General features: G+C 47.3%; 9 protein-coding genes; 4 read left to right on the forward strand and 5 right to left on the reverse strand.

The window, feature by feature from the left end:
* Positions 1 to 4,500: 4,500 nt before the first annotated feature.
* Positions 4,501 to 7,107, forward strand: GSBLH_T00001447001 (uncharacterized protein; the record flags this gene model as incomplete). The annotated part of the gene is made up of 2 exons (XM_013039855.1): positions 4,501 to 4,669; positions 4,712 to 7,107. The coding sequence occupies 2 exons, from the start codon at positions 4,501 to 4,503 to the stop codon at positions 7,105 to 7,107; spliced, it is 2,565 nt and encodes an 854-aa protein (XP_012895309.1).
* A 2,982-nt stretch (positions 7,108 to 10,089) lies between these two features.
* Positions 10,090 to 11,143, forward strand: GSBLH_T00001448001 (uncharacterized protein; the record flags this gene model as incomplete). XM_013039856.1 has 4 exons in its annotated part: positions 10,090 to 10,189; positions 10,223 to 10,312; positions 10,344 to 10,810; positions 10,850 to 11,143. The coding sequence occupies exons 2-4, from the start codon at positions 10,240 to 10,242 to the stop codon at positions 11,141 to 11,143; spliced, it is 834 nt and encodes a 277-aa protein (XP_012895310.1). The 5' UTR covers positions 10,090 to 10,189; positions 10,223 to 10,239.
* Positions 11,144 to 11,305: 162 nt separating this feature from the next.
* On the reverse strand, positions 11,306 to 12,345 carry GSBLH_T00001449001 (uncharacterized protein; the record flags this gene model as incomplete). Its single annotated transcript, XM_013039857.1, has 4 exons — positions 11,306 to 11,878; positions 11,910 to 12,017; positions 12,052 to 12,153; positions 12,184 to 12,345. The coding sequence occupies 4 exons, from the start codon at positions 12,343 to 12,345 to the stop codon at positions 11,306 to 11,308; spliced, it is 945 nt and encodes a 314-aa protein (XP_012895311.1).
* A 323-nt stretch (positions 12,346 to 12,668) lies between these two features.
* GSBLH_T00001450001 (subunit NDUFA5) lies at positions 12,669 to 13,132 on the forward strand (the record flags this gene model as incomplete). XM_013039858.1 has 4 exons in its annotated part: positions 12,669 to 12,794; positions 12,831 to 12,914; positions 12,950 to 13,043; positions 13,076 to 13,132. The coding sequence occupies 4 exons, from the start codon at positions 12,669 to 12,671 to the stop codon at positions 13,114 to 13,116; spliced, it is 345 nt and encodes a 114-aa protein (XP_012895312.1). The 3' UTR covers positions 13,117 to 13,132.
* Positions 13,133 to 18,537: 5,405 nt separating this feature from the next.
* On the forward strand, positions 18,538 to 21,186 carry GSBLH_T00001452001 (uncharacterized protein; the record flags this gene model as incomplete). The annotated part of the gene is made up of 1 exon (XM_013039859.1): positions 18,538 to 21,186. The coding sequence occupies one exon, from the start codon at positions 18,538 to 18,540 to the stop codon at positions 21,184 to 21,186; it is 2,649 nt and encodes an 882-aa protein (XP_012895313.1).
* An 86-nt stretch (positions 21,187 to 21,272) lies between these two features.
* On the reverse strand, positions 21,273 to 21,640 carry GSBLH_T00006273001 (uncharacterized protein; the record flags this gene model as incomplete). The annotated part of the gene is made up of 3 exons (XM_013039860.1): positions 21,273 to 21,429; positions 21,463 to 21,552; positions 21,588 to 21,640. The coding sequence occupies 3 exons, from the start codon at positions 21,638 to 21,640 to the stop codon at positions 21,273 to 21,275; spliced, it is 300 nt and encodes a 99-aa protein (XP_012895314.1).
* Positions 21,641 to 21,790: 150 nt separating this feature from the next.
* Positions 21,791 to 22,624, reverse strand: GSBLH_T00001453001 (uncharacterized protein). XM_013039861.1 has 5 exons: positions 22,543 to 22,624; positions 22,388 to 22,512; positions 22,264 to 22,351; positions 21,964 to 22,229; positions 21,791 to 21,929 (listed from the first exon to the last, which is right to left on the reverse strand). The coding sequence occupies exons 1-5, from the start codon at positions 22,593 to 22,595 to the stop codon at positions 21,856 to 21,858; spliced, it is 606 nt and encodes a 201-aa protein (XP_012895315.1). The 5' UTR covers positions 22,596 to 22,624; the 3' UTR covers positions 21,791 to 21,855.
* A 685-nt stretch (positions 22,625 to 23,309) lies between these two features.
* On the reverse strand, positions 23,310 to 24,270 carry GSBLH_T00006274001 (uncharacterized protein; the record flags this gene model as incomplete). The annotated part of the gene is made up of 5 exons (XM_013039862.1): positions 23,310 to 23,527; positions 23,561 to 23,829; positions 23,861 to 23,987; positions 24,020 to 24,197; positions 24,256 to 24,270. The coding sequence occupies 5 exons, from the start codon at positions 24,268 to 24,270 to the stop codon at positions 23,310 to 23,312; spliced, it is 807 nt and encodes a 268-aa protein (XP_012895316.1).
* Positions 24,271 to 24,306: 36 nt separating this feature from the next.
* Positions 24,307 to 24,398, reverse strand: part of GSBLH_T00001454001 (C2 calcium-dependent membrane targeting) — a gene marked incomplete at both ends in the record, with an annotated part of 5,766 nt that continues 5,674 nt past the window's right edge. Inside the window, one exon of the mRNA XM_013039863.1 lies at positions 24,307 to 24,398. This exon is cut by the window's right edge and continues 388 nt beyond it. Coding sequence (XP_012895317.1) covers positions 24,307 to 24,398 — 92 coding nt within the window.

A 24,398-nucleotide genomic window follows, 5' to 3' on the forward strand; every position in this document is an offset into this window, starting at 1 on the left:
AGCCAAGCGAAAAGGTGCAACTCGAGTGATCATCAGTTCATTCAAGAGAAACATATACTTCATCGATCTCATCGATTTCTCTTCCAAACAAGACAAATGGATTCAGGAAGTGTTGGGCAGACAGAAGAGTACAGGATTCCACAAGAATCGTGGATACAAGTATGTCCTTGTGTGCATTGATGGATATTCGAAATACCTGATGGCTCGGCGATTGAAAAGCAAGAGTGCCACAGAAGTCACGCATGCGATGAAGGACATCATTCAGACATACGGACCACCAAAGCATATTTGCTCTGATCGAGGTACCGAGTTCACCAATGCGATCTTTCGTACCAACATCTTGGACAAGTATGATATCACCATGTATCACATGGATTCAGCGAATAAAGCAGTACTAGCCGAACGAGCAATTCGAGATATCAAGGAAGACATCATGGTTCCATTCAATCAATCGAAAGGTGTGTGGTTCGACTTGATCGATGGTGCCGTTCGTAGACACAATGCAAGGAAGAACAGAGACATCGGATATGCACCCACTGACATTTGGAACAACAACATCTTGTACACGGAGAAGACAGAACCATCCAACATGACAGCGAAGGACACAACACCTCAATTCGATGTGGGTGATTATGTTCGAGTGACACGAAGACCTCGCGTTCTGGAAAAGCGATCATTGACCAGCAAATGGTCTCAGGACTTGTATGAAGTTGTTGACATTGACGATCGATTCATGCCATTGATGTACGAAGTGAAGAATATGGAAAGCGGTAGCAAGCAGAAGTGCTATCATTGGGAACTCCTGGCAAGCAAATGCAAACCACAGCCAGCACCTCCAGTCACGCGATCCAAGAGTCGAAAGGAACCCAATGCATTGCGAGATGCAGCAAGGTCACATCGACCCATTACGAGGAGTCAGAAACAACGTCGCCTAAATGTTCGAAAACGATCGTGATGCTCTTCACACCACCTAGAAGCATGATAGGAAGATTCGAATACGTACGAAGGACAGGAGAGTTGTAGGGGGAAGCAACGCTTCCCCCAACATTCACAACAGCATAACCAGTATGAGACACAAGACTATTCAATGTATCGATGTACGGTCTGTCTAGGATAGGCGTGTTGTCAAACGTGACTAGCACTCGATAACCCTTTTCAACCACCGATTCGATTGACGTGCAATCGTTGAACATGTCTTCAGGAAGGTACGTTATGACAGTCGTGGTTATCAGGTACGATCCGGACGGCATAGGCGGCATACCATCACCACCCCATTCGCCATTGAATGATTCGGTAGTTTCTGGTGTGTACTCGAAGACAAATGCTTCGTTCGCTTTCACGATGTAGGAAGGAGTACTACCCCACGAGTACTGAGGAACACCATCCACTGTCTCTCGAATTAATACATGATGACCGTCCTTCTCTGGCATGTTGATGAGCATGTTGTCGAGCTTCTTGAACGTGTAGTTGTTTCCATTGCTGCTGAAAATGTACGACATTTACTTTTTATTTACTTTGTCTTTGATATGCACGAACGTACACACCCTTCAGACACGCACCATCATCGATGAACAGATCGGACAACTCGGGAGGCACTTCATCATCCACCACCTTGAAGACCACGCGTACATAGTAGTTGGAGAAGAAGTAAACAGCACGATTCTCGGTTACCACAGGTACGACATAAGGATAGGTTTGCTGTTCCCGTCCGAAAATATTCAGAGGCACACCGAGCAAACCGTTGGATTTCAATTGAGGCAATAGATACTCCCATTCATCCTCGGTAAACAAGGGTGGACGAGTTTCATCCAACGTCATCTCCATGCAATCATAGTCGTGCAATATCAAACCACAGTTCACATTTGCTTGCGGAGTGCAAACACTGAAGCCGAATAGACGCTCGGAATTGATCGGATACTTGGTGTGAATGATGATGTCGGCGAGTTCGATATTCTCGTCCTCACAAGTGCGTACCAGGGAAGACCATGTGTTGTTCTCTGTTTTCTTGTACTTCATTTAGGGAAGCATCTAGGGTTAAAAGAGAAAATATAAATATATAAATATATAAATGAATAGACCTACTCACACTTTGAACCCCAACACAGGACGAGAAATTCAAATCAACGGAGTTCGCTTCTGGAACCTTCTCAAGCGTGGATACAAGTACGACGAGAAATTGAATCGCTTGTACGATACACCTTTACCACCAGATACGACGAAATATGTTCCCAAGTCGAGAATGCTTTCTCCCAGCAATCGCTCCATGATTATTGGTGGCACAGCATACTACGAGTTACTCCATGACAACTACAGACGCGTAAAAGGACAATGGGTGAAAATGACCAAAGAAGAAGCTGAGGCATACGATAATGATCCAGACATTAGCATTGCATTCGCTGACCCCAATTCTAGTGATTCTGATTCATCGGAATCCGAGTTCTACGACATCGATGAATTCGAGTACGATGCGGATGGTCATGCCATTTTCCCATTCTAGGGATGCCTTCGGTAGCTCAAGGAGGAAGCCAAGCTCCTAACTATTTCACTTTGGTCATACGTGTATCACCACTTAAAGATTTTGTGACCCTTATATAAATGAGTTCACAACGCGTAGGATATACTATCAACCCTGAGACTGGAAAACAAATCAAAATCGGTGGACCGACCTGGAAACGATTGGCCGCCAAGTACTACATGATCGGCGATACGTTCACCGATCAGACCATTCCTGACACGAGAGCCTATCTCTCGAGAAAGGTGTTTGGATTAAATATACCCGATGAATATATCGCCTTTTTCGCACCCTCAAAACGTGGGTTGCGTAAACGTGAAGTTGAGAAACACTATGATGACAGTGATAGTTTCCCTGAGCCTCCGAAACGTCCGTCACGCAAACGAGTGCGTGATCCTGCTGGAAAGCGCAAGTATCTCGTCGTGGGAAGCAAGGCATGGAACGAGCGGTACCTCGAGTACGAGTGGGATGGGCACAAGTTCGGTGAGAAGCGACAACGTCACTTACCCGGTTACCTGAACACCGTGGAGAAGAGACGTGAAATGAGACGCAATAAGGCATATGAACGATTCGATCGCAAGGTATCACAGGGACGATTGAGTGATGTGATCGATTCAACTCTCGGGTATGCACTCACGTATTATCACACCGTGCAAGGAGATATGTACAAGGAATGGGTGAAAGAGAAACGAACCAAGAAGGACTTCCGTCTCAACAACGATTTTGACAACAGGTTGTGGGTTCGACTACCGGGTGAGAAGAGCGATGAGGAAGTGGAACCGATCAACCTCATATTCGATGAGACAAATGAATTCAATGAAGTCTTGAAGAAGTACATCCTCAATGGTATGCGCGAGTACAATCAGTGCTTCATCACCATCATGGCATACAACCTCATGTGGACACATGATGGAGATCCCAAGATCCTCAACCTCACCGATGATCGATTGGGACACCTTCGCATCGTTCAACGAGATCGCATCGATGATTGGATCGAGGAGTACCTGAAGTGGTACCGAAATGCCGTAGAGGAACAAGAGACAGAGGGAAGTGGTTTTGTATACGCTGGTTGGATCGGCTTCCACATTGAGATGTTCCCACTACGTACATTCGTGGGGTACAAGCAGCACACACCGTACGTCATCGGACGCACAGCGCTCAACCCGGATTTCGATGACAACCGATGCCTGCAGCGGTGTCTCATTCTGGCCAGTGAAGGTGGGCACAAGATCGTCGCGAATTGCAAGATTGGCGATGCAACCGTGTACAACAAGTGGTGGAAGCACCCTGAGAAGAACAAGGTATTCGGAGTGACCATTCACGAAGTAGAGGAGACGATGGGCATTCGTGACAATACACCCTTCGATGCGAGTGAAGAGAAATTCGCCGCATTGGAGGCATTGTTGAAAGTATCGCTCAATGTATTCGAGGTCACACTCTTACCTGGGTACATCGATAAGTCGAAGGAACAATTCGATTTATTCACATGCGATGTCGTGTACAAAGGTAAGGGAACGAAGCTTCCTCTCTCCCTCTGCATCTTGAACGATCTGAATCTACCTGAGGGCACCCCAAAGCATTTCTTGTACATCAAGGACTTGAATGATTTCAAGCATCGTGTGACACGACGAAGTGATGCGAAGAATGAAAACCTTTCGAGAAACGTGAAGTGCAGGTTCTGTGACGACTTCTTCGGATCTCGCAAAGCCGTTCATGATCACGAAGTACAAGTACATCGTGAACTCGTCAATGAGAGCGATCAGTACGATTTGTCAACCAATGAGACTCGGTTACGTTTCACCAACCAGCGATATGAAATGCCAGCACCGGTCGTCGTGTACGCTGACTTCGAGTCAGCCATTGATGACAAGAACAAACACAAGCCAATCATGCTATCATGTCTAGCCGTGTCACGCATTCCAGCCATTGACAGCCAACTGCGAGTCTTCCATGCACCACATGAGAGTGAAGAGGATCTTCGCCCTTTCATGGACTATCTCACACAATTGCAGAGCAGAGTGAAAGAGTATCTCTTCGATGAATTACCACTCGAGAACTCTCCGAGTATCGAGAGGGACTTTCGTGCAACAACCGTGTGTCCCTTCTGTCACAAGAAACTGGATAACGACAAAGTACGACATCATGCACATGTGACAGGTGAATACACCACAGGGAATGGAGGGATATGCAACTTCGAAGCAGGGCAGTACATCTGCACCTGTTGTACCAAGTGCAATCTACAACTCTCATTCAACAAGAAGAACTATCGTTTACCCGTATACTTCCACAATGGATCTCACTACGACTTCACATTCATCATGAAACTCATCGCAGCTCATTCAACCTCTAGTGACTCCTTGGATGTCATTCCAACCACTGAAGACAAGGAGATGCAGATCGAATACAATGGTATTCAATTCAAGGACTCGTTGAAGCTCATCAGCAGTCCTCTCAGATCCATCGTCGCACAGACACTCGGAGGCAACCTCGATTTGTACGTGCACACCAAACAACAACTACGCAAGTACTGTGAATCACGAGGTAAGCAATGGAATGACGAGTACATCGATCTGTTGACACGGAAAGAACCCATGTTTTACAGTCTCATCAAATCGTACGACACATTGAACAATACCACCATTCCTTCTCGTGAACAATGCATTGATGATATGAAGGGAGAAATGATGCCCCAAGGCGAATATGATCACATGGTGAAACTGTGGAAGATCTTCGATATCAAGACATGGGGTGAGTACTACGAGTTGTACAATGTACTCGATGTAACTCTCATGGCTGATGCATTCGAGCACTTCCGCGTTACCACACTGAAGGCATTCGGTGTTGATCCGATGCACTACATCACAGCACCACAAATGGCCTATTCGCTCTTCTTAAAGGTCACAATGGAGGGCGATCATAGCGAGAGTAGCCTCATGACCCTCGCAAGGAAATGGGCTCAGTACATCATGCGCATCAACGCGAATGAGGGACTTGAGGAGAAACAACTCGTGAAAGTGTTCTTGAACCGCATGGGTGAGTTCTATGAGAGCAAGGGAATTCGATTGATGGAGACAAATGAGATCGATGACTTCATGCGTCTACTCAAAAACCTGCGAGGAGGCATCACACAGATCGTGAAAAGGCATGCCAAAGTCGACCTTGACAGCACCGCCAACAACGGAGAGCAATCATCCATCTACTACCTCGACGCCAACAACCTGTATGGTGGAGCCATGCACAGAATGATGCCTTACGAATTAGTGGGTGTACCCGAACGACGAGAAGTAATGGAAAGGATCAACCGTGATCCGAATGAATGGGTGCAATCACTCAATACGTTCGGCAAGTATGGGTTCTTCATCGAGTGCGACATCGAGGCACCAGTGGAACTCCATGATAAATTCAATGACTTACCATTCTTCCCCGTACAGAAGGCGGGTATGTACTCCGATGGAATCAAGAAGTACGCAGCGAAGAACGACATTGTGGACAAAGTGAAAGAGGTGAATACACCGAAACTCATTTGTGATCTTGTACCTCGACGCAAATATCTCGTACACTACTCTCTGCATCAATTGGGTCTTCAACAGGGTTATCACGTCACGCACATCCACCGCATCATCCGTTTCAAACAAGCACCCTTCATCTTCGAATACGTCAACATGCTGAGTGAAAAACGAGCCAAGTCCAAGACTACTGTGGAGAAGAACCTGTATAAGCTGTTAGCAAACTCCACCTATGGAAAATTCGTGGAGACTGGACTGAAGCGAATGAAGGTGAAGTTCGCTAGCACATGGAATGAACGTGAGGCAATCATTCAGAAGCATGGATACGACATGATCGCAGGAACCACCATGTATTCCGAGAATCTGATCGGCATTAAGCTGAACACACCGGTGCGCAGAGTGGAGAAGCCATTCTTCATCGGGTTCGCCATTCTCGACATGTCCAAACACATCATCTACGATTTCTACTACAACGTGCTCAAGACGACATTCAACAGTGTAGAGTTGTTGGGACAGGACACGGACTCACTCATCGTGCAGTTGAACGACCGTGGTAACATCGTCCACAAAATGTGCGATATGTACAAATCATTCGACTTCTCTGAACTCGATAATACGAGCTACTTCTACGGAGAACTCGTAAAATACTACGAGCATGAAGTGGACAAGAGAAAGTTCCCTTCATTGGAATCATTCCTCAACTTCAACAAGAAGTTGCCGGGACCCATATTCAAGGATGAGCATAACGGGCATCGCATCACTGAATTCGTGGGTCTTAGACCAAAGATGTACTGTTTGATTGACGAGAAGCATGTAGTGCATAACGCAGCGAAGGGAGTTCCTCGCAATGTGGTAATCGATGGTGAGAGAATGAGCGTGAAGAACATCGAGCTGTACAAGCGTGTCCTCGAGGCAGAGAAGAAGGAAGATGCAGTGATCGAAGGTACTTTCAAGCGTATCAACAACCAGGCCTTCAATATCAGCACGAAGGAGCAGACCAAGACACTCATGACTTGCACGGACAACAAGAGATGGATCTTGGACGACAACATACACACACTTGCATTCGGGCATTATAGACTGAAGTAAAGGAAGCAATCTTTCACTTTGGACATCCATGGATACCATGGCCTACAATGGAAGTCAGGTTAACATTGCAGAAATTTGCCGAAATTGGCAGCCATTGAGTTCCGCGTGTTTCTTGTTATGGACAATACGGTAGCCAGGCAGGCAATGGCAGAAAATGGTGGAAATGGGTTGCCGCGGTTATTTGGTAGGAAATGGATTTCCGCGTGTTTCACGTCGTGGCCATCGAGGTGGCCAGGCAGGCAATGGCAGGAAATGGCCGAAAATAACAAAAAACGGGTTGCCGCGGTTATTTGGTAGGAAATGGATTTTCGCGTGTTTCCCGTCATTCCCCTACTACTTACGTTGCCTCTCAAAAGAAGATCACTTCGATTAAGGAGTGGAAAATGAAGCGACCCCATATCAAGGAAACCATTCGAATAAATATTTGTTGAGTGAAATGAAAGAGGGTAAAGTTGAAGGTCGATGTCAATTATTCAATCGTGGAATTTTGATTCTTGCATGGTTGATGAAAAATGGTAAACGAATAGGTGGAATAATAGAATATGAGAATGGTAAAGCATTACAAAGAGAAAACTGGGATTCGATTGTTGGAAATGATGGAGATCGGAGAATAATCGAAAATAGTAAAGAAGGATTAATCATGATAATTCGAAGTAAGTGTGAGAATGATTATGATGATGATATGGTGATCTATCGAGGTGGATTTGATGAAGAAATGAATCGAGATGGTTATGGAATCGAATATGATATAGAAAATGATGGTAAACAGAAGATTGAAGGATATTGGTCGAAAGACAAATTGATTCGAAGAAATTGTGAATTTGATGTTGATAATAACCAAATGATCGAATATGCTGAAAACAATGATGAGAATGGTTAATATGTACAAAAGAAAACGGGATATTTGCTTGATGAAGCCAGTGGAACAGCAATTCGTGAAAGTGAATGGGAAATTGTGTTAAAAAACAAAGAAGGGATCGATTAGTATGAAGGTTGGTATGTGAATGGAATGAGTGATATTTTCGGAATGTATAGAAAAAAGAGAATCCAGTTGAAATGTTTAGTGAGCTAATTGTGCGTATTATTGTCATATAAATTGAAATTTACAATCATTCTGAATTAAATGAAATGGATTTGAAAGTGAAAGAGATAGTAATAGGTTCAAATTGTTGTAATGATATGAAGGCATAGAATTTGAACAAATATGAATGGCTAAAATCGATCAAAATTGGCGATGCTTGTTTTAGAAAGGTAAAAAGAGTAAAAATCGATGGACTGAATCGATTGAAAAGAATCAACATAGGAAACAATTTATCCACTCATTCTGTTAAGTCTCTATTAGATAAAGAATAAGATTATTATCACAATTGCAGAATAATCCTAACCTAACATACTATCATTCGGGCTTTTTCTACATATTGAATTGTGGATCATTGGAATTCATTCAAATGGGCGAATTCCGTCTCAGTGATTTTGCAGGTGACTTTGTATTGAAGAATCTACCACAATTACAATCCATTCAAATTGGCACAATTGGAAAAGACTCTTAGGATTTCTATTCTAGTTCACTTGTGATCCGAGGTAAGAAATAACATGATATTGCGTATTTGAATGATTAGATCTTCCAAATCTACACATAATAGCAATAGGTGATTATGTATTTTGTAATTCCCCATCAACTATATTCGAATCTATTGAATGAATTCGACTGTAATGATGGATGTTGATATTTTATCATTACAGTCCATTATCTTAGGTAATATGGCATGAGTTGCAAGATCTTATGATGAATCATGCTGATGAACTATGCGTAGTATGAATGAAATCGTGTTTTTAATTGAATCTAGACCTTCCATATCAAACAACTTTTATTTCTTAAAATGAATTTGCGAAGTATGTATGTAAAGTCACACCTGAGTATATTTGAAGACAATTGTATTTTCTATGTATAGGTGATCCAATTCTAAGCAAATTATCTCTTCCGAACTCCTTTGTGAAAGTTCGATCCATACGCTATTTGAGTAATCCGTTTTAAACCTATTCTATTGATAGATATTTCTATACAACTTGAATATGTAGTGAAGGATAAATGCAGAGGCATTTGTAACTCAAGCTTTGCTTTTCTCACAATGATCGTGTATTCGTATTGTTGGCTTGCTCCCCTACTTAACACTCTTGATCTGTTGTTTTTTTTATCACATTATACTTTACAACAATCATAATATCCTTTCGAATAATCATCTTTTACAAGGTGTCTGATAACATACATATATGAGAGAGTTGCACCACTATAGAATAGATTTCGTTTCCCGCCTTTTTTCTTCTTATTGCTCGAAGATAAGAATACATATTTTTTAGGGTGTGTGCGCTTAATTGCAATAGCAGCTACAAACAACACTTTCTTATGTATACCATCAAACTGTTGTGTCTCTGTATCACGTCCTGGCTATCAAATAAAAATAAAAATCAATTGCTGTGATTCAAATTAGAGCATAAGCACTCTCGATACACTTCTATTCACCATTCTCTGCATTGCTCATTGCACATCATACAGAGCAATATAGTTCATCCATGTAGACAAGTAATAGCAAATTTATATAATAGAAAACAATTCTATTCTTCACAAATATACTTCTTCATTCCAATTCAAGTCATAAAAACTCGAATTTCCATCACTATACAAATATAACCTTCACAACCAATTTTGCACATATTTCAACCGTATCCTTTGACTTACTCAAAACAGTAGATCCACAACCCCAAATAAGGTAATACAACCCTTAGACAATAAATACTAATCTCTTCAATTTCAAATACACTGCTCTCTGATTTTCATTCCCTTTCCATCTTCCATTTCATCCGTACTTCAAATAATAGAAAAAACTCAAATTAGACCCAAATATCTGCAATTCCAGAAATCCGATCTATTTCGTCAGGACGTTTTCGTTTTTGTGATGACGTCATTGTTTTACCCGTACGCCTCTCTTTGCAATGAATAATGCAGGGGCGAATAAACTTGATTCCATGCTCTCATATGTGTCCGGGAGAGATGGGAGCCATGGACCAAATTTATTTGATAAAGGTGATTATAGTTAATTCGTTGATGATGTTTCAGAAGTTGGGTCATGGTTGATGATGGCAACAGAATTAGTTCCTCAAACATCCAATCTAGATTCGACATTTCCAGTAGATTCTGGGAAGCCAGGTTCATTCACATTCGGGGCGTCATCGAATAGAGGAAGACACCCTTCCATTTCCAGCGAATCCTGAATTTGATGCTATTGGTTTCAATAGCGGCTCTCCGTTTTTTCCGCCGAATCTGTTGCCGCCGTCCCCTTTTGTTGGATCGAAAAGTCCTTTCCGAAAGGATTCCTTGGACTTGATGGCGTTGCCTAGCCCCGTTTTGAATAGTTCCACAAAGCCAGAAACGCTGTCTGAGGGTTCTATTTCGATGTCAGGTGCCCCAAGCTTTTTTGACACTTCTTCCGCTGGGCAATCTGATATTTTTTCGAATCTCCCATCCCTGGAGCCGATCCACCCCCTGAAACGAGAGCCCGATTATTCCGTGACCTCCACGCCGGTAGACGAGGAATACGAGGACGAGGCGTCCGCCAAGCGCCAACGGCGCCTCGCGAAGAATCGAGAGATCGCCAAGAATTGTCGTCGTCGCAAGAAGGAGCGGAAAGCAGCGATCCAGGAAGAAGTACTTTCAATTCATTCGAACTCGAGTGATTCTCTGTAGATCCTGCAGCTGCGCGAGGAGAACGGGAAGCTTCGTCAGCAATTGGAGAACATGAGCAGCCAAATGTTCCAGAGCAAGCAGAGCGAGGAGGAGCACGCAGCCTTTCTGCAGCGACTGAAGCAGGGCATCGAGGCGCACGACGAAGCGAGCATTCTGCGCGAGATCAAGGAGTACTATCGGCTGTGGAGCGAGTACGGGCAGGAGCGCAGCGCGGCGTGCCAGCTGTATTTGGAGCAGCTGAAGATGCTGCTGCTGCCGACACAGGTAGGAAGAGAGAGGCGGAGGAGAGGATGATGATGATGATTAGATGACGAAGATGTGTTTGTGGTCTATGGGTCAGGAAGACGAGTTTTACGACGAGAAATTGAATCAGATGAAGTACGGAGGCGGAATCTGGAACTTGCTGACATCGGTAATGCATGTTCGTGTTCTACCCAAAAATCTGAAATCTAGCTCTCAGACGAGCAGAAGAAGCGGATTGTGGGGAGTCGCGGGGGTCTGCTGCGTCAGCAGGAGAACATCTCGTCGATCCTGGACATCGTGGACAGCGTGCAGAAGAAGATGAAAGACAACATCGAATCGATGCACGAGCAGATGAAGGGCATTCTCAGCGTGCTCACGCCGCTGCAGCAAGCCAAGTTCCTCCTGTGGGTGGAGGAAGGGATGAGCGGCCCGGGGATCATTTGCACGCTGCGCAGAGTGCTGGAGATGCAGAGAGAAGGGCAGAGAGAAGGGCAGGGAGGCGAGGCGGAGGACGAACAGTCGCAATCGCGATCGATGTCGGAGTTGGAAGGGTAGAAGGCGGCGAGAAAGAAGAAAGAAAGAAAGAAAGAAAGAAGGGGTTGTTTGTTGCGCGATTTGTTTGTTCGAACAAACAGGCGAAGCGTCGTGGAGGCGGGAATGCATACCGGCCTCGCTGATGTCGCGGATTTGCTTCATTTGCGTGATCATCGCGTCCGCGTTGAAGATGTAGTCCGGATGCACCCAGATCGGGGGAGGAACGTCCGTGCCCGACTGCTCCTTCTTATTCTGGGAGTGAAAAAAGGCAAGAGAGATGTACGAAGAGCGAAAAACCCTTCTTGGGACGACGATCTTGACATGTATTGAATACTGTTGTGCATTGCTCTTCAAAACGGTTCAGAGAAGACTCCACCTCGTCCAAGGCTTTCTATTGAAATCACAAGAAACACAGGGAGACACACATCGACAAAATCAATGATCGGGAAAAAGCAATTCGCTTCTTCCACCTTCTTCACAATGCCGTTGATTAGCACACGCCGCTGTTCAAGAAACTCGTCAACTAACTAAACGGTATTATCCAGACGAATCTCTACTGATTGTGGAATGACGCTCGTTTCTAGATTCGATTTATATTCAACTATCTTTCTTTGAGACTCATCAACCAAGTTCGTTAATTCGGCTATCAGCTGTACGAATTTCTCGTACATCTCTTTATATAGCTGATCTTGCACCTCTCCAATCTGTTTACTACTCATTGGTAGAAGATTATGTGATGGAATCTACTCTCTTGTAATGTTCACAAATAGAATCGACAAAATTCATAACATTGTATTGCAGTTATTTTGGTTGTTAGTACGATCCTTAGTGTCGTATCCGAATCCTATTACCCAATCATACCCTTCTTAATCGTTTGTTGATACTAATAAGCAAAAACTACTCATGTTTATTCCTAATTCAAAAATAGATCGTATTTTTGCCATTCATTTTCTATCGATTTTCTCCTTAACTATTCTGCTATTTTTGGAGGGTAAGGTATTTTTGATTTGGTCATCGAGTTTGTAATCTAATGTCTTTTAGAATGTTTGTCTCGAGGGTTCTTTGTACTACACTGAAGCGAACGACCGGACTCGTCGGAGTTCCCGTGATTCCCAATGCCCGATCGGTGCTGATTGAACTGTATGATAAAACACTGGAAAATGTGAAGGTGGGAAGGCGTTTGGAATGCGCAGCTAATTTTTAGAAGATCCCTGCGAACACCGAATATAGAAAGAATGTGGAGGCGTTTACCAAATATAGAAAGAACGTAGTTGAACAAAATGAAGATGTATTTTCTTTTTGAGTTTTTAAAATCATTTCCAGATCAAGACAATCGAGCGAATTATTGGCTGTGGTCAAGTGGAGGAGTTGGTGGAACAAGCCAACGATGAACTCTCGCTGATTGAGGATTATTATCGTGGAGCATTCTCGAATTGTGTCATTGTGTAGAGTACAGAATCTGGGAAGGTCCGAAGGTCGAGGAGCCCTGAATGTTCTTTTACTTTTTGCTTGTTTGTTCACAAACGGAGCGCTGCGCGTTTCTGTGCAATTGCGTTAGCTTGTTTTCTTTATAGTTTCTCTTTCTTCTTGCCATGTTTCGTTGCACTGCTAAACTGGTGAAACTACTAGCGAAAGGACAGGTGGCTGTATGGAAACGAACGACTTTTGACCGTGAATTGTGGCATTCGTTTTCTTCTGCAGAGTGTTCTGTGTTTCGTGTAGGCTACTCTGGTCTCCATCGATCCTAGTCGGCATTCAATCAATATTCCAGTTGCCTTCGCCAAAACAGTCGTTTCTATGTTATGACCCTATCTACCTACGCAAAGTCAAAGTATAAGATTCAAAATGCATGGGATCGGCTTGTAAACGGAGAAAGAGTGATGGATGCTGCTCGGGTTGCCTTTATGGTGTGTGAAGTGCATTCTGTTCATGAATAGATTACAAACAGCATGAAGCAAGAGCTGGCCAACCTGAACTACCCCTCAGAAGAAATCAACCAATTGAAACCTTCTCATGCTCAATATGTTTTTAGTTTCGTACCCTTCTCCTTATCGATAGATTCTGTCGAATGAGATTCCCTACGAAACCTGGCAGTCTTCCAAGAGCGAATTGATTGAAAAGTGTGAAGAAATCGAAAGAAAACAAGTAGAAAAAGAATCGGATGGAGCGGAGCAGATGAGTAATGACGACACAAATAAGGCTTTGAGCAGCACGAGCTCTGCGATCGTGGTGGTTGGCGAAAGCCAGTCAGATTCTTTCGGTTTGACAGACGGTACAGACACACATAACACCTCCCAATTGGGAAGTTCTGCAAACGAGTCGTCGTTGATGAAGGCGGTTTGAGGGTGTGCGTCTGATGATTTTGATTTTGATTTGGACGATTAGGAGGGAATGAAGTCGGAGTGTTAAAGCGTGAGCAAGGTTACGTAGTTAGTTTCTGGGTTATGGGTTGTTTTTTTCATTGAAATAAAAATAGAATTTACTGGAAGAAAGGCCACCCGCCGTAGAATAGTGTCTTTGAATTTTCTCTACCCGTAGCACCATTTGGAAGTCCCTCTCAACCTTTAATAATGTGTTCTCTATCTTAAAAGGCAAGATTTTTCGCTCTACTGGATCTTTCAACGGGAACCACCAATCAAAAAGAACGAAGTGTGGAAAATATTTGAGGTATTTGTAATCTTCATTTTTTTATGCAATTAGTTGACCCAAATTATGAGAATTTATCCGATTAACTCTACGATGCTCTCGAGCACCAATGCTAAGGTCTGTCGACAGTGTCATCGGACCAAGCCCATTCGTAACTTTATTAGCAAAAATAACATGGGGATATGTATTATTTGCAGTACATGTCGCGAAAACCAAATGAAACGTTATTATGGTAATGTGTTCGTTTGAGGCTGTAAGGGCGTAGATAAGAAGAGGAGGCTCCAAGAAAGTCTTCTTTTGAATTCAGGAAGGGGTAGTGAAACACAAAGGAACACTACTAATATTCCCTCTTCCATATCACCATCACCATCACCCACTCAGAAACCATGCCTATCGCCCAGTGGGTCGTCGTATCAAGTGCAGATTGTGTCCCAGTCCTTTAGTAGTGAACATACTAGTGTATCTGACAGAGCTTTTCCTGTCCCTTACTCTGTATGGATCCCAGTGAAGCAGTTTGAAGCTGGTTCATTTGGAAGTGAAATTTACGTAGCTAAGTTATTACACAGCCCGCTTAAGATCCTTACCTCTGACAGGATGTGCAAAGGATCTTATGCACAGGCCCAATCCTCCTATCAGCCAGTCGAAAGCGCTTATCCCTCTAAAAGTCGAGTTATTGACTTGAGTCCTGTGTGCAATGATAGCATACAATCTTATGAAGCTCAGGTTTAAGTTTTTTATCAAGGAAGCCATGCTTACTGCGAAAGCTCATAGATTAGTAACTTCTCACACCTTTTGTTTGTTTCACTCATTCTCTCGTTTTGTCTGTGTATGATGCGCTATCTGGGAAGCTGAGAAAGTGCGTTTATTTGATGTTTACACAACGACTTTCAAAACTGAAACTCCTCGATGTGTTTTGTCTTGAACAATGCGTATTCTTGCTACATATTTTCTTGTTTTTTGTATCATAGTGAATGAATAAATGGGTGCGCACATTTCTTCTCTTTCTAGGTGAGTTTTTTGAATTGAGATTGAATTGCAGGAGTTGTTTTGTGTTGCAGTCCTAGAGAGAATCCTTACAATCTATTTATTTTATTTAAATCGAATCCAGCGTCCCAGGTGCTGACAATTCTTGAAGTGGAGTCTGCAGAAACTGTTTTCACTATAAACGGATACGGGAAAGATAATACATACTATGTTACAACACTTTGCCTGAGTCCAAAACCTTATCACGTTGTTGTGAGTGATAGGTAGATTCTGTGTTAGCGTGGATAACGAATTAGTCTTCGAAGTAGCTGGGAAGAGGGTTCTTACTTCGTGATAAGTACATTGCAGAGGATAGAGCTGTTGCGAGGAACTTGCGATTTTGGGGGGAACCAAGTTTTTTATTTTTTTCGTAAGTTTTGTTGCTTTTTATTTTTTATGTGCAGCACATATCCTTATTCTCCCGAATCAAAGCTGGAAGTTTTCTGATGGTCCCGTTTCATCGGACTGGACACAGCCAGACTTCGACGATCGTGCCTGGCTAGTCAAGCAAACCGAGTTCCCCCTGTACTCTGGGTCTCGCTATTACCGCTTTTCGGTCACAGTGAATACTTCATCCTTTCAAACTTCTGGCTCTGCTATGTTTTGTGTCGCCTCGCGCGACGTTTCTTCGCTCTTTCTTAACGGGAGAGCGATCTTCGAGCGTCTGAATACCACGCTGTCCAACACGAGATCGCATGATGATGATCATGTCTCTTCTAACAATACCGATTCTTCTTCTTCTTCTTCTACAGGAAACTACGATAATTCAACGCAATTCCAATCGCCCAATCGTTGTTTTCAGTACTCCATCCCCATCCATTGGCTGCAATCCACGATCACCCTCGCCGTCCAATCAGATTCCGCCGTGACGCAGCCAATCGCCGACCACTTCGATCTGACGCTGGTGGCGATTCCCGAGACCTCGAACCGTCTTGGTGAGTCCGTGGTGTCGAGTCTGCATAACCGCGATTATTACAGCAATCCGTTGGAGAAGGCGTGGGACGGGAGTCGCGTGTCGTTCTGGAAGTCGATCGGCGACACGACGGAGTTCGTGGTGACGTTCGAGGCGAATCGGTAGAGGATGCGGAGCGAGGCGATGAGGCGTAGATTCGAGTACGTGAACGGGTACGCGATCACGTCGGGGAGGCAGAAGGAGTTCGATCCGGTGCGGTGGCAGGTGCGAGGATGCGTGAGGGAGGCGGAGGGAGAGAAGAAGGGGGTGGATGGTGTGCGAAGGAAGACAAGGAAGGAAGCAGGGAGGAAGGCGTTGAATGGTTCTTCTGGCAGTTCGTTGAAGGACGTGGCGAAGGTTTCTTTGAATCATTCAGCCGGAAAGCTGCGGAGTGAATCAGCGAAGTCGCCATTCATTGACCCATCAGGCAATTCATCGAACTCTTCAATGAATCATTCAGCCAACAATTCATCGAACTCTTCATTGGATCATTCATCGAGCAATTCATCGAACTCTTCAATTAGCAATTCATCCAGCAATCCATTGAATGACCCATCAAACTCTTCCTCCAGCAATTCTCTGAGAGACTCATCCATCCATTCCTCATCGAACCATTCATCCAATGCATCACCCCTCACTTCCTCGTCGTCTTCTTCGAATGACGGCTGGCTCTGCGATCTCTTGGACGAGCGGAGCGACGCTCTGTGGCAGGGCGGCACCCACACTCTCCGATTCGCCATGAACACGCACGCCTCCTCCTATCAGCGCTACCGCCTCGACTTCCGTCCCTCTTTCTCCCCATCTCTCATTCCTAGTCGGCGCATCCCACGAAATCTGGCTCGCCGAGATCCAATTCTTCGCTTCTTCTTCTCCTCCTCAGCCCATTCTTCGCTACTCCAAGTCTTCCTATTCCTTCCTCTGCTTCTACGACACCGTCGATATCGCGCCCATCTCCCCAGGATTCCAGGACTTCGCCGTCGAACCCGGCCTCCCCGCGGGAATCTCCCTCGACCGCGTCACAGGAGAGATCGAAGGCGTGGTCTCCGAGCCGTCGAGCGCGGTGTATCGCATCGAAGCGCGCGACCGAATCACGCGGGAAGTCGCGCGCGTGAACCTGACGATCACGTTCGAACGCTGCCCGACGGACTCGATGCTGCTCGAGATCGCGCAGATCAGCCATCTGAACAGTGGAACCGAACAGTGGAAACTCGTCCTCCTCCCAACCACCAATGAAACCGCCATCAACGAAGAAGAAATCGTCATTGGAGAGGGCAGAGGCGTGGACTGCGGTCCCTCGACGCTCCAGGTTTCGCGGTTTTTCTGCCTTCCGCCGGGTCGGCAGTTCGCGATTCAGCGTCGTCTCCGCGCGGATGGCGCGGCTTCGCGGACAGGCCGCTTGACGGTGCGTTCACATGAGGCGTTCCGCACGTCGACGCGCGCGTGGAGCACGCTGGCGCAGCTTGGGTTCGACGTGTGCGCGACGGAGTGGTCGAGCGAGGCGTCTGCGTTCGGCGTGGACGAGTGCGCGACGTTCCGGTTCGCATCGAGTCCGCTGCTGTCGCGGACGAGCGAGTGGAGTCTGAACGGAGACAGCAAGGTGGACTGCAGCTGGTTCGAGGAGGACTTCGAGGAGGACTGGCGGTGGCACAGAGTCTCCATGGAAAGCCTCGAGTACGCAGGGACCTTCCATCTCCGCGGCTGGTTCGACGTCGCCAAGCGCGAGCTCGAGGCCGTCGACCTGCTGCTAGCGCACACCGGCACGGTCTGGGCCGCGCTGAACGGCGCGTACCTCTTCGACCGCGTCTGCAGTCCGCAGAGCGTCGTCACCGTCCGGATCTCCGCCGACCGTCTGCGCGACGGTCGCAATCTTCTCGCCCTCCGGCTAGTGCGAGGCTGGACGCAGCCCAGCGCCGTGCAGAGTGTACTGCTCCGCGCCGTGCTCAGCCGCGAGCCGCTCTGGGTGGGCGGAGAGCTGGTCTCGATGAGCGCGTCCTCGTCGCTCCCCGACTTCTACCCGCTTCTCGCGATCGACGGCGACCCCTCCACGCTCTGGAAAGGGAAACTGGAGAACGGCTTCGCCGTGCTCAAGGCCAGCTTCCAGTCCTCTCTGGCTATGGGTATCAGTGCTTACTGCCTCACCGCGTCGCCTAGCGAGCTGGAGACCGCGCCTACGGGGTGGAAAGTCCGCGTGCAGAGCGCCGATCTCGCCTGGCGCGCGCTGCAGACGCAGAGCGCCGTGTGGTTCGCGCACCGCGGCGAGAAGCGCTGCTTCCCGGTGACCGACCGCGCGATGCAGAGCCGCGTGCTGATCGCCATCGAGTTCCTCTTTTTCGGCAATGCCTGGCAGACCGAGGTGAGCATTGCCGAGCTCCAGGTGCGGACTCTGGCCTTCGACCGCGTGGAGCGGCCGCCCTTCGCCTACCCGCGGGACACCGTCGAGTTCGTTTTGGGCGTCGACTTCCCGCGCATCGACACGCCCGGCGGGTTCTACACGTCCTTTCTCACCAGCTCCCCATTACCCGCGGGGATTTTCCTGGACTCGGGGAACGGCCGGTTCTTCGGCACTTCCCAGCTGCCCCTCTCTTCCTCTGGGGATTCTTCTGTGGATTCTTCTGTGGATTCTTCTAAGGATTCTTCTAAGGATTCTTCTAAGGATTCTTCTAAGGATTCTTCTTTGACCTCTTCTTTGGCCTCTTCTTTGGCCTCCTCGGTGGCTTCGGTGCGTCCGTTCCGCGTGGTTGTGCAGGCGGACGCCGACTCCACTCGCTGGACCACAGCGATCACGCTGGTGCCGTCTGTCTGCGCGGCGCCGTCGTCCCTCGTGACCGTCTCGCTAGAGCACATCGAGAACGTGCAGGCCTTTCTCTCCTTCTCGCTCTGGTCCGCGGACGCCCAGCTCCTTTCCGAGACGCTCGTCTCCTCCACCACCGCCAGTCCCTCCTTCTCCCGCGCCTTCTGCCTCCCCCGCGGGGACTACCTCCTCCAATTCGCCGACGCCAGCAACGCCGGCTTCCTCTCCACCACCTTCACGCTCGCTACCGACGGCGTGTCCCTGGCGCACGGCTTCTTCAACCCAGGCTTCTCCTCTCCGCGCATTCCTTTCCACGCTGGGCTTCTCCTCCCCCGCGGATCGCTCTGGCACTTCTCCTTCGACGCCTCCGCCGAGCCTCCGCCCGCCTGGTTCCGCGTCCTCGACCCTCTCCACGAGCCCTGGCCCGCCGCTCGCCCCGGCGCCTTCCCCGCCTCCCCGACCGCGCGCACGCAGTACTACAAGACCCTCCTCGACGTGGGATCCCACGCTCTCGACCTCCTGCCCTACGTCGCCATCGAGGTCCAGATCGTCGTCCGCGGGGGATTCGCGCTCTATCTCGCCGGTCGGGAGCTCCTGCGCCACCGCCTCCCCGCGGGGAACCTCTCCAAAGACACGCTCCCGCTGCGGGAGTTCGCGCAGCCGGAGACGGTTTCCGCGGTTCTCCCGCTGCAGTTCGTGGGGCTCTCGACCGACCCCGCGGTTCTGGCGGTGGAGGTGCATGAGTCGGTTCCCCGCGGTTCTGTGTTCGATCTGTGGGCGACGCTGCTGCGGGACGAGTCGTTCAGACCGCTGGGAGGCGTGGTGCGAGCGAGCGCGGCGGCGATGGCGGGACACGATGCGGCGCTGGCGGTAGACGGAGAGTACTACGATTATGCGGGGTTTGAAGAAGCGGCGGTGACGGTCGAGATCGATTGGGAGGAAAAGCGGTACGAGTACGTGTCGAGGGTGTGCGTGTTTGCGAGCAATCACGCGGGAGCGGACCCTCACTGGATGACCGTGCTGGGAGGAAATCGTGGAAACGGGGAAACGGTGGAGTGGAGGGAGCTGCTGATGACGAAGGAGGTGGCGTTCGAGAAGGTGGCGTTCGGACAGCGGCAGTGCTTCGATTTCTATAACGATGGCGTGTTCTCGATGCTGCGGATCCGGCTGGAGCAGACGGACTTCAAGCAGAGCGTGGAGGTGGCCGAGCTGGAAGCCCAGGCCGTGCGGCTGGACGGGTTTTGCGAGGATCCTGAGGAGAGAAGTGTGGAAATGGTGGAAATGGTGGAAATGGTGGAAATGGTGGAAGAAAAAGGGGAAAGCGAGGGGAAGGAGGATGGAAAGCGGGCGATGAATCGACCGTCCCAACCATCCATGAAGCCAGCAGCAGCAGCAGCAGCAGCCAATTCGATGAGGTCCAGAGAGCCTTCAACGACTCCACAATCCAAATCATCCATCAAATCATCCATCAAATCATCATCCTTCAATTCGATGGATTCTCAATCCCAATCCCAATCCTCTTCTCGCACGCCCAGCGGGCACTGGAAGGACTTCGGCTGTCCCTCGCTCTACGAGGGCCGTCTGCTCCGCTTCTGCGACGCGGGCGCCTGGACCGAGTCCCTCGACCTCTGCATGCCCAAAGCGCCCGCCAGCTTCCGCTACGCTGCCTCGCTCTTCTACATCCCGCGCCATCGCCATGTCTCGCTCGCGCCCTCCGTGCTCGGCGTCGAGCTCCTCTTCACCGCCAGCGACATTCCCGCGGGACTCGTCTTCCATAACGAGAGCGGCGTGTTCGAAGGCGAGTATCGAGAGAGTCGAAGCGTCGTGGAGGTGGAAGTGGAGGTCCGGAACGCAGGGGGAGCGCAGAAGCTGACACTGACGTTCTGTTTAGTGAATAATCGAGAGGAGTGGATGCTGGGACTCGCGTTGCTGAGTGTGGTGTGTCTCGTGGTGCTCATCATGTGGCTGTGTGTGGTGATGCGGAGAAGTGAGGAAGTGGTGGAACGAGAAGCGGAAATGTCGCATTTGAACACGAATCGCGTGCCGAAACGAATGTTGCCTTTGCTAGTTTGTTGTGTTTGTGAGAGACTCGAACAAACAGGGAAAAATACATGGTCTTCGGTCTCTTTCTGGCTCTTCTGCTCGTAGTTCTACGATTATACGGAGCGAATTCGAAACGTACTGCGATATCATTACTCAGATCATGGCACAGTTGAATTAGGCGGTTGCAACTCTCAGTCATGGCTTTTGCAGGCGGATATTTCGGTCCTGTTGTTTGAACCTACAAGGGAAACGAATTTCACGAAAACGACTCTCATCTCGATGCAAGTGCTCAACGGATGAGGAACGCGGTATCCCACAAACTTTACATTCGGGTCTTCGATCATATCCCTACGTATTCACGAAAACACACAACCATCGTACATTCGCATAATATTTCCCAACGTGTGATCTTCAACTTCGATAATATATTTGCAGGAATTATTCATTTTGGTTTCGACGATCTGGGTGATTCTACACGCAATAATTGATTGCACAATGGTCTCTACTTCTTCATGCCCACGTCAAGATGGACAGCAAGCGACGGATCAGGAGCGTTCATCTTCCAAAGTTAATTTTGCTGAGGAGTTGTGTTTTATATTATTATTCCTTTATTATTATATAGTACATTATGCTCCAGTATAAATCATCCTATCCTACTACTAGACGAAATATTGGTAACAACAAATATCTCATGTAGCAACAAACAAGCAAAAAGACAATTTACAAACAACCGCTTATTCACTCTTCTGCTTTCTCGCCTCCACCCACTACACATCACACTCTCCTTTCCCTCTCTCCTACATTCTTTTGGCGCTGTCGAATCATATTCTTAATCATGAACGGTCCCACTATTCATCACTTCCTTTCCCCAAAAATTCTTACAAGGCACATAAATCAGCAACAGAATAATCGTATAAACGTAATAGCTGAACGCGAAGTTCCACGTATTGGGCAGACGAATAGACCAAACTTCCGTTTGCTTCAAGAAAGGAAGCGACTTCCACATGGTCAGCATTTCGCCCGTGATTCCGGTCGGGTACAACACATAGAACAGATTGTAGCGGAGGAACAAAAGCCAGGTCGGCATCTGCAGACCCAGAAGCTTGAAAAGGTAGAACATGTAGCGAGGCACCTCCACGAGAGACCAGCTGGTTGTGATTTATATAAGGATTATGGAGGTACCTGAGGACCATGAGGCGAATCGACCACGCTTGCTGCGCAGCAGGGCAGAGATTAGCATATCCCCAGACAAGCATGACACGGGAGAAAACTGTAAATTAGAAAAGGGGAGAATATAAAAATATACCTTGGAGAGCGGTCGTCATGACAGGAGAACGGACCAAACCCAGCATGGAGTGAACAATTTCTAAAACGGCAGCAGTTTGCACCCACTTCAAAGGAGTTCCAATTAAACCCCAGAAATCGCCCGATCTAGTGATGACGTGTTTGTCAAAAGCAAACCCCGTGGTATAGAACTGATACTGAAGAACCCAGAGGTAGAACCATCCCAGCATGCAGGCAGTATTGTAAAGGATCAAGTAGACTACAAGATTAGCAAACTCCCCAAAGATAACAATTCGAAATAGGCGAGTTTTCCTTTGCCATTATTCAAAATTTAGAGAAATGAATATATTTTTTGACAAAGTAGTGCACGACGACGTCGTAAATCTCATGATGACAACGAGGGCGTTTCATCCAACAAACAGAAATAAGGGCATTTTTTGTCAACTGCATCCAATCCAACTTCCTCATACTCCGCTTTTGATACTGTAAATTCTACGCCTCACATTATAAAATTCGTTTAAAAACCCGAAAAGGAACTTAACGAAGCTAGTAAACTACCTCCCAAAAAAGCGCTTGATCGGTTCTCGTTTTCGGGCAAGGGAGCCAACCGTGCAGCCTACGTCCCAAGCCACATAATAAAATCGACTCCGTTTGACATCACCTCCAACTCTCGATTTAATCGCGTCGCCAGTCCTTTCATTCCTGCAACGCCGCCACACAGCAACACAGAATTGCCTAGATCGCGTGTTGTGTCGCCGCTACATCGTGTTAACCTGTCTAATAGCCCGCTAGAACGCTTACTGATCCGCTACGAACAGTTGGAGAGATTTCAATGATGGATCGCCTAGAGGCGTTGGAGTGAATAAAAGCTCTGGAATTGTGTTTAGATCGCTGCCTATCGAGATCTATGTGAAAAGGAGCATGGAAAATGGACAGAATGGCCATCAGGAAGCGTAAATGAGGTCGCTTTTGATGATTTCGTGGAAACCGTGGAACCAGAAGAAACCGAAGGAACCGAAGCGACGTCCAGCGCAGATTGATAAGGATTTTCCGACACAAAACACCTCGATTATAGGAATTCCAAAAATAGGCACATTTTTTCGCACACATCGCGTGCAATCGAATCGAACAAACAAACTTTTCCATCCTCCGACAGCGGCGGCTACGCTGAACCCCAAAACACAAAATCGCACACATCCCGGGAGTTTCATTTCGTGACCGTGAATCGCGGGGATAATGCACTTTTGGAGGGCGAGGGATCGAATTCGGTGCGCACCAAATCGCTGCATCACGACATTTTCACGATCGACAAAACCATCGATAACGCCGCAGCAACGCGTGAAATGCTCTCCAATATCGACGACCATGGCGACGGTGCGACCGCGGGAGAAGCAGGTGAGGGCTGCGTCTTTGAACATTAAAAGGGAGGGAATTTGGAATTTCTCAAAGAAAAGTTCGCTGAATCTAGAGAGGGAGGGGAGGGAGGAAAGGGCACTTTTGACGACGGGAGAGCTTGACGATGGGAGGCTCGATGAGGAGAACGGGGTTTTCGTCGGGGTTCACACAGAGCCAATCTTGGAGTGCAAGGGTCACGAGCTGTTCGACGCCTCCCCAGTTGCAAACTAGTCGATAGAGAGAATACGTTTAGAAATACTTGTTAGATCGCGAACGAGAGGAGAGACGATGGAATCTTGATATCTAACACTTGTAAATAGCACATTCAAATACCTCCAAGGTCTTGACTCTCCTGCGATTGTCGTTGTTTGAATGTCGGACGAGGAAGACTTGGGTCTTCCTTTTGTATATGTTACAATGTTGGATGGAAGGTTTACCTAGAGACTAACGCAATCCACTACCAAACAACTTGTGTTTGCTCATCTCCAGCAAAACCGAAACGAGACTCATAAGTGCCGATTTCGATTACGATAACGTTTGATTTTTCTAGAGGAGATTCAATCGCACAGCTTTCCACTTTGTTCCACTTCCATTCCTAAGACTATTTCGTTTGGAGAGAAGAAACAAAATTTCTACAT

Source organism: Blastocystis hominis (assembly GCF_000151665.1).
Source record: "Blastocystis hominis, Singapore isolate B (sub-type 7) whole genome shotgun sequence assembly, scaffold_11".
Classification (NCBI taxonomy): domain Eukaryota; class Bigyra; order Opalinata; family Blastocystidae; genus Blastocystis; species Blastocystis hominis.

Coding starts and splice junctions, on each gene's coding strand:
- GSBLH_T00001453001 (XM_013039861.1), bottom strand. CDS start 22,595: ATGCTGGGATGGTTCTACCTCTGGGTTCTTCAGTATCAGTTCTATACC. Junction 22,513..22,542: donor TATCAGTTCTATACCACGGG/GTTTGCTTTTGA, acceptor CGTCATCACTAG/ATCGGGCGATTTCTGGGGTT. Junction 22,230..22,263: donor ATTCGCCTCATGGTCCTCAG/GTACCTCCATAA, acceptor AATCACAACCAG/CTGGTCTCTCGTGGAGGTGC.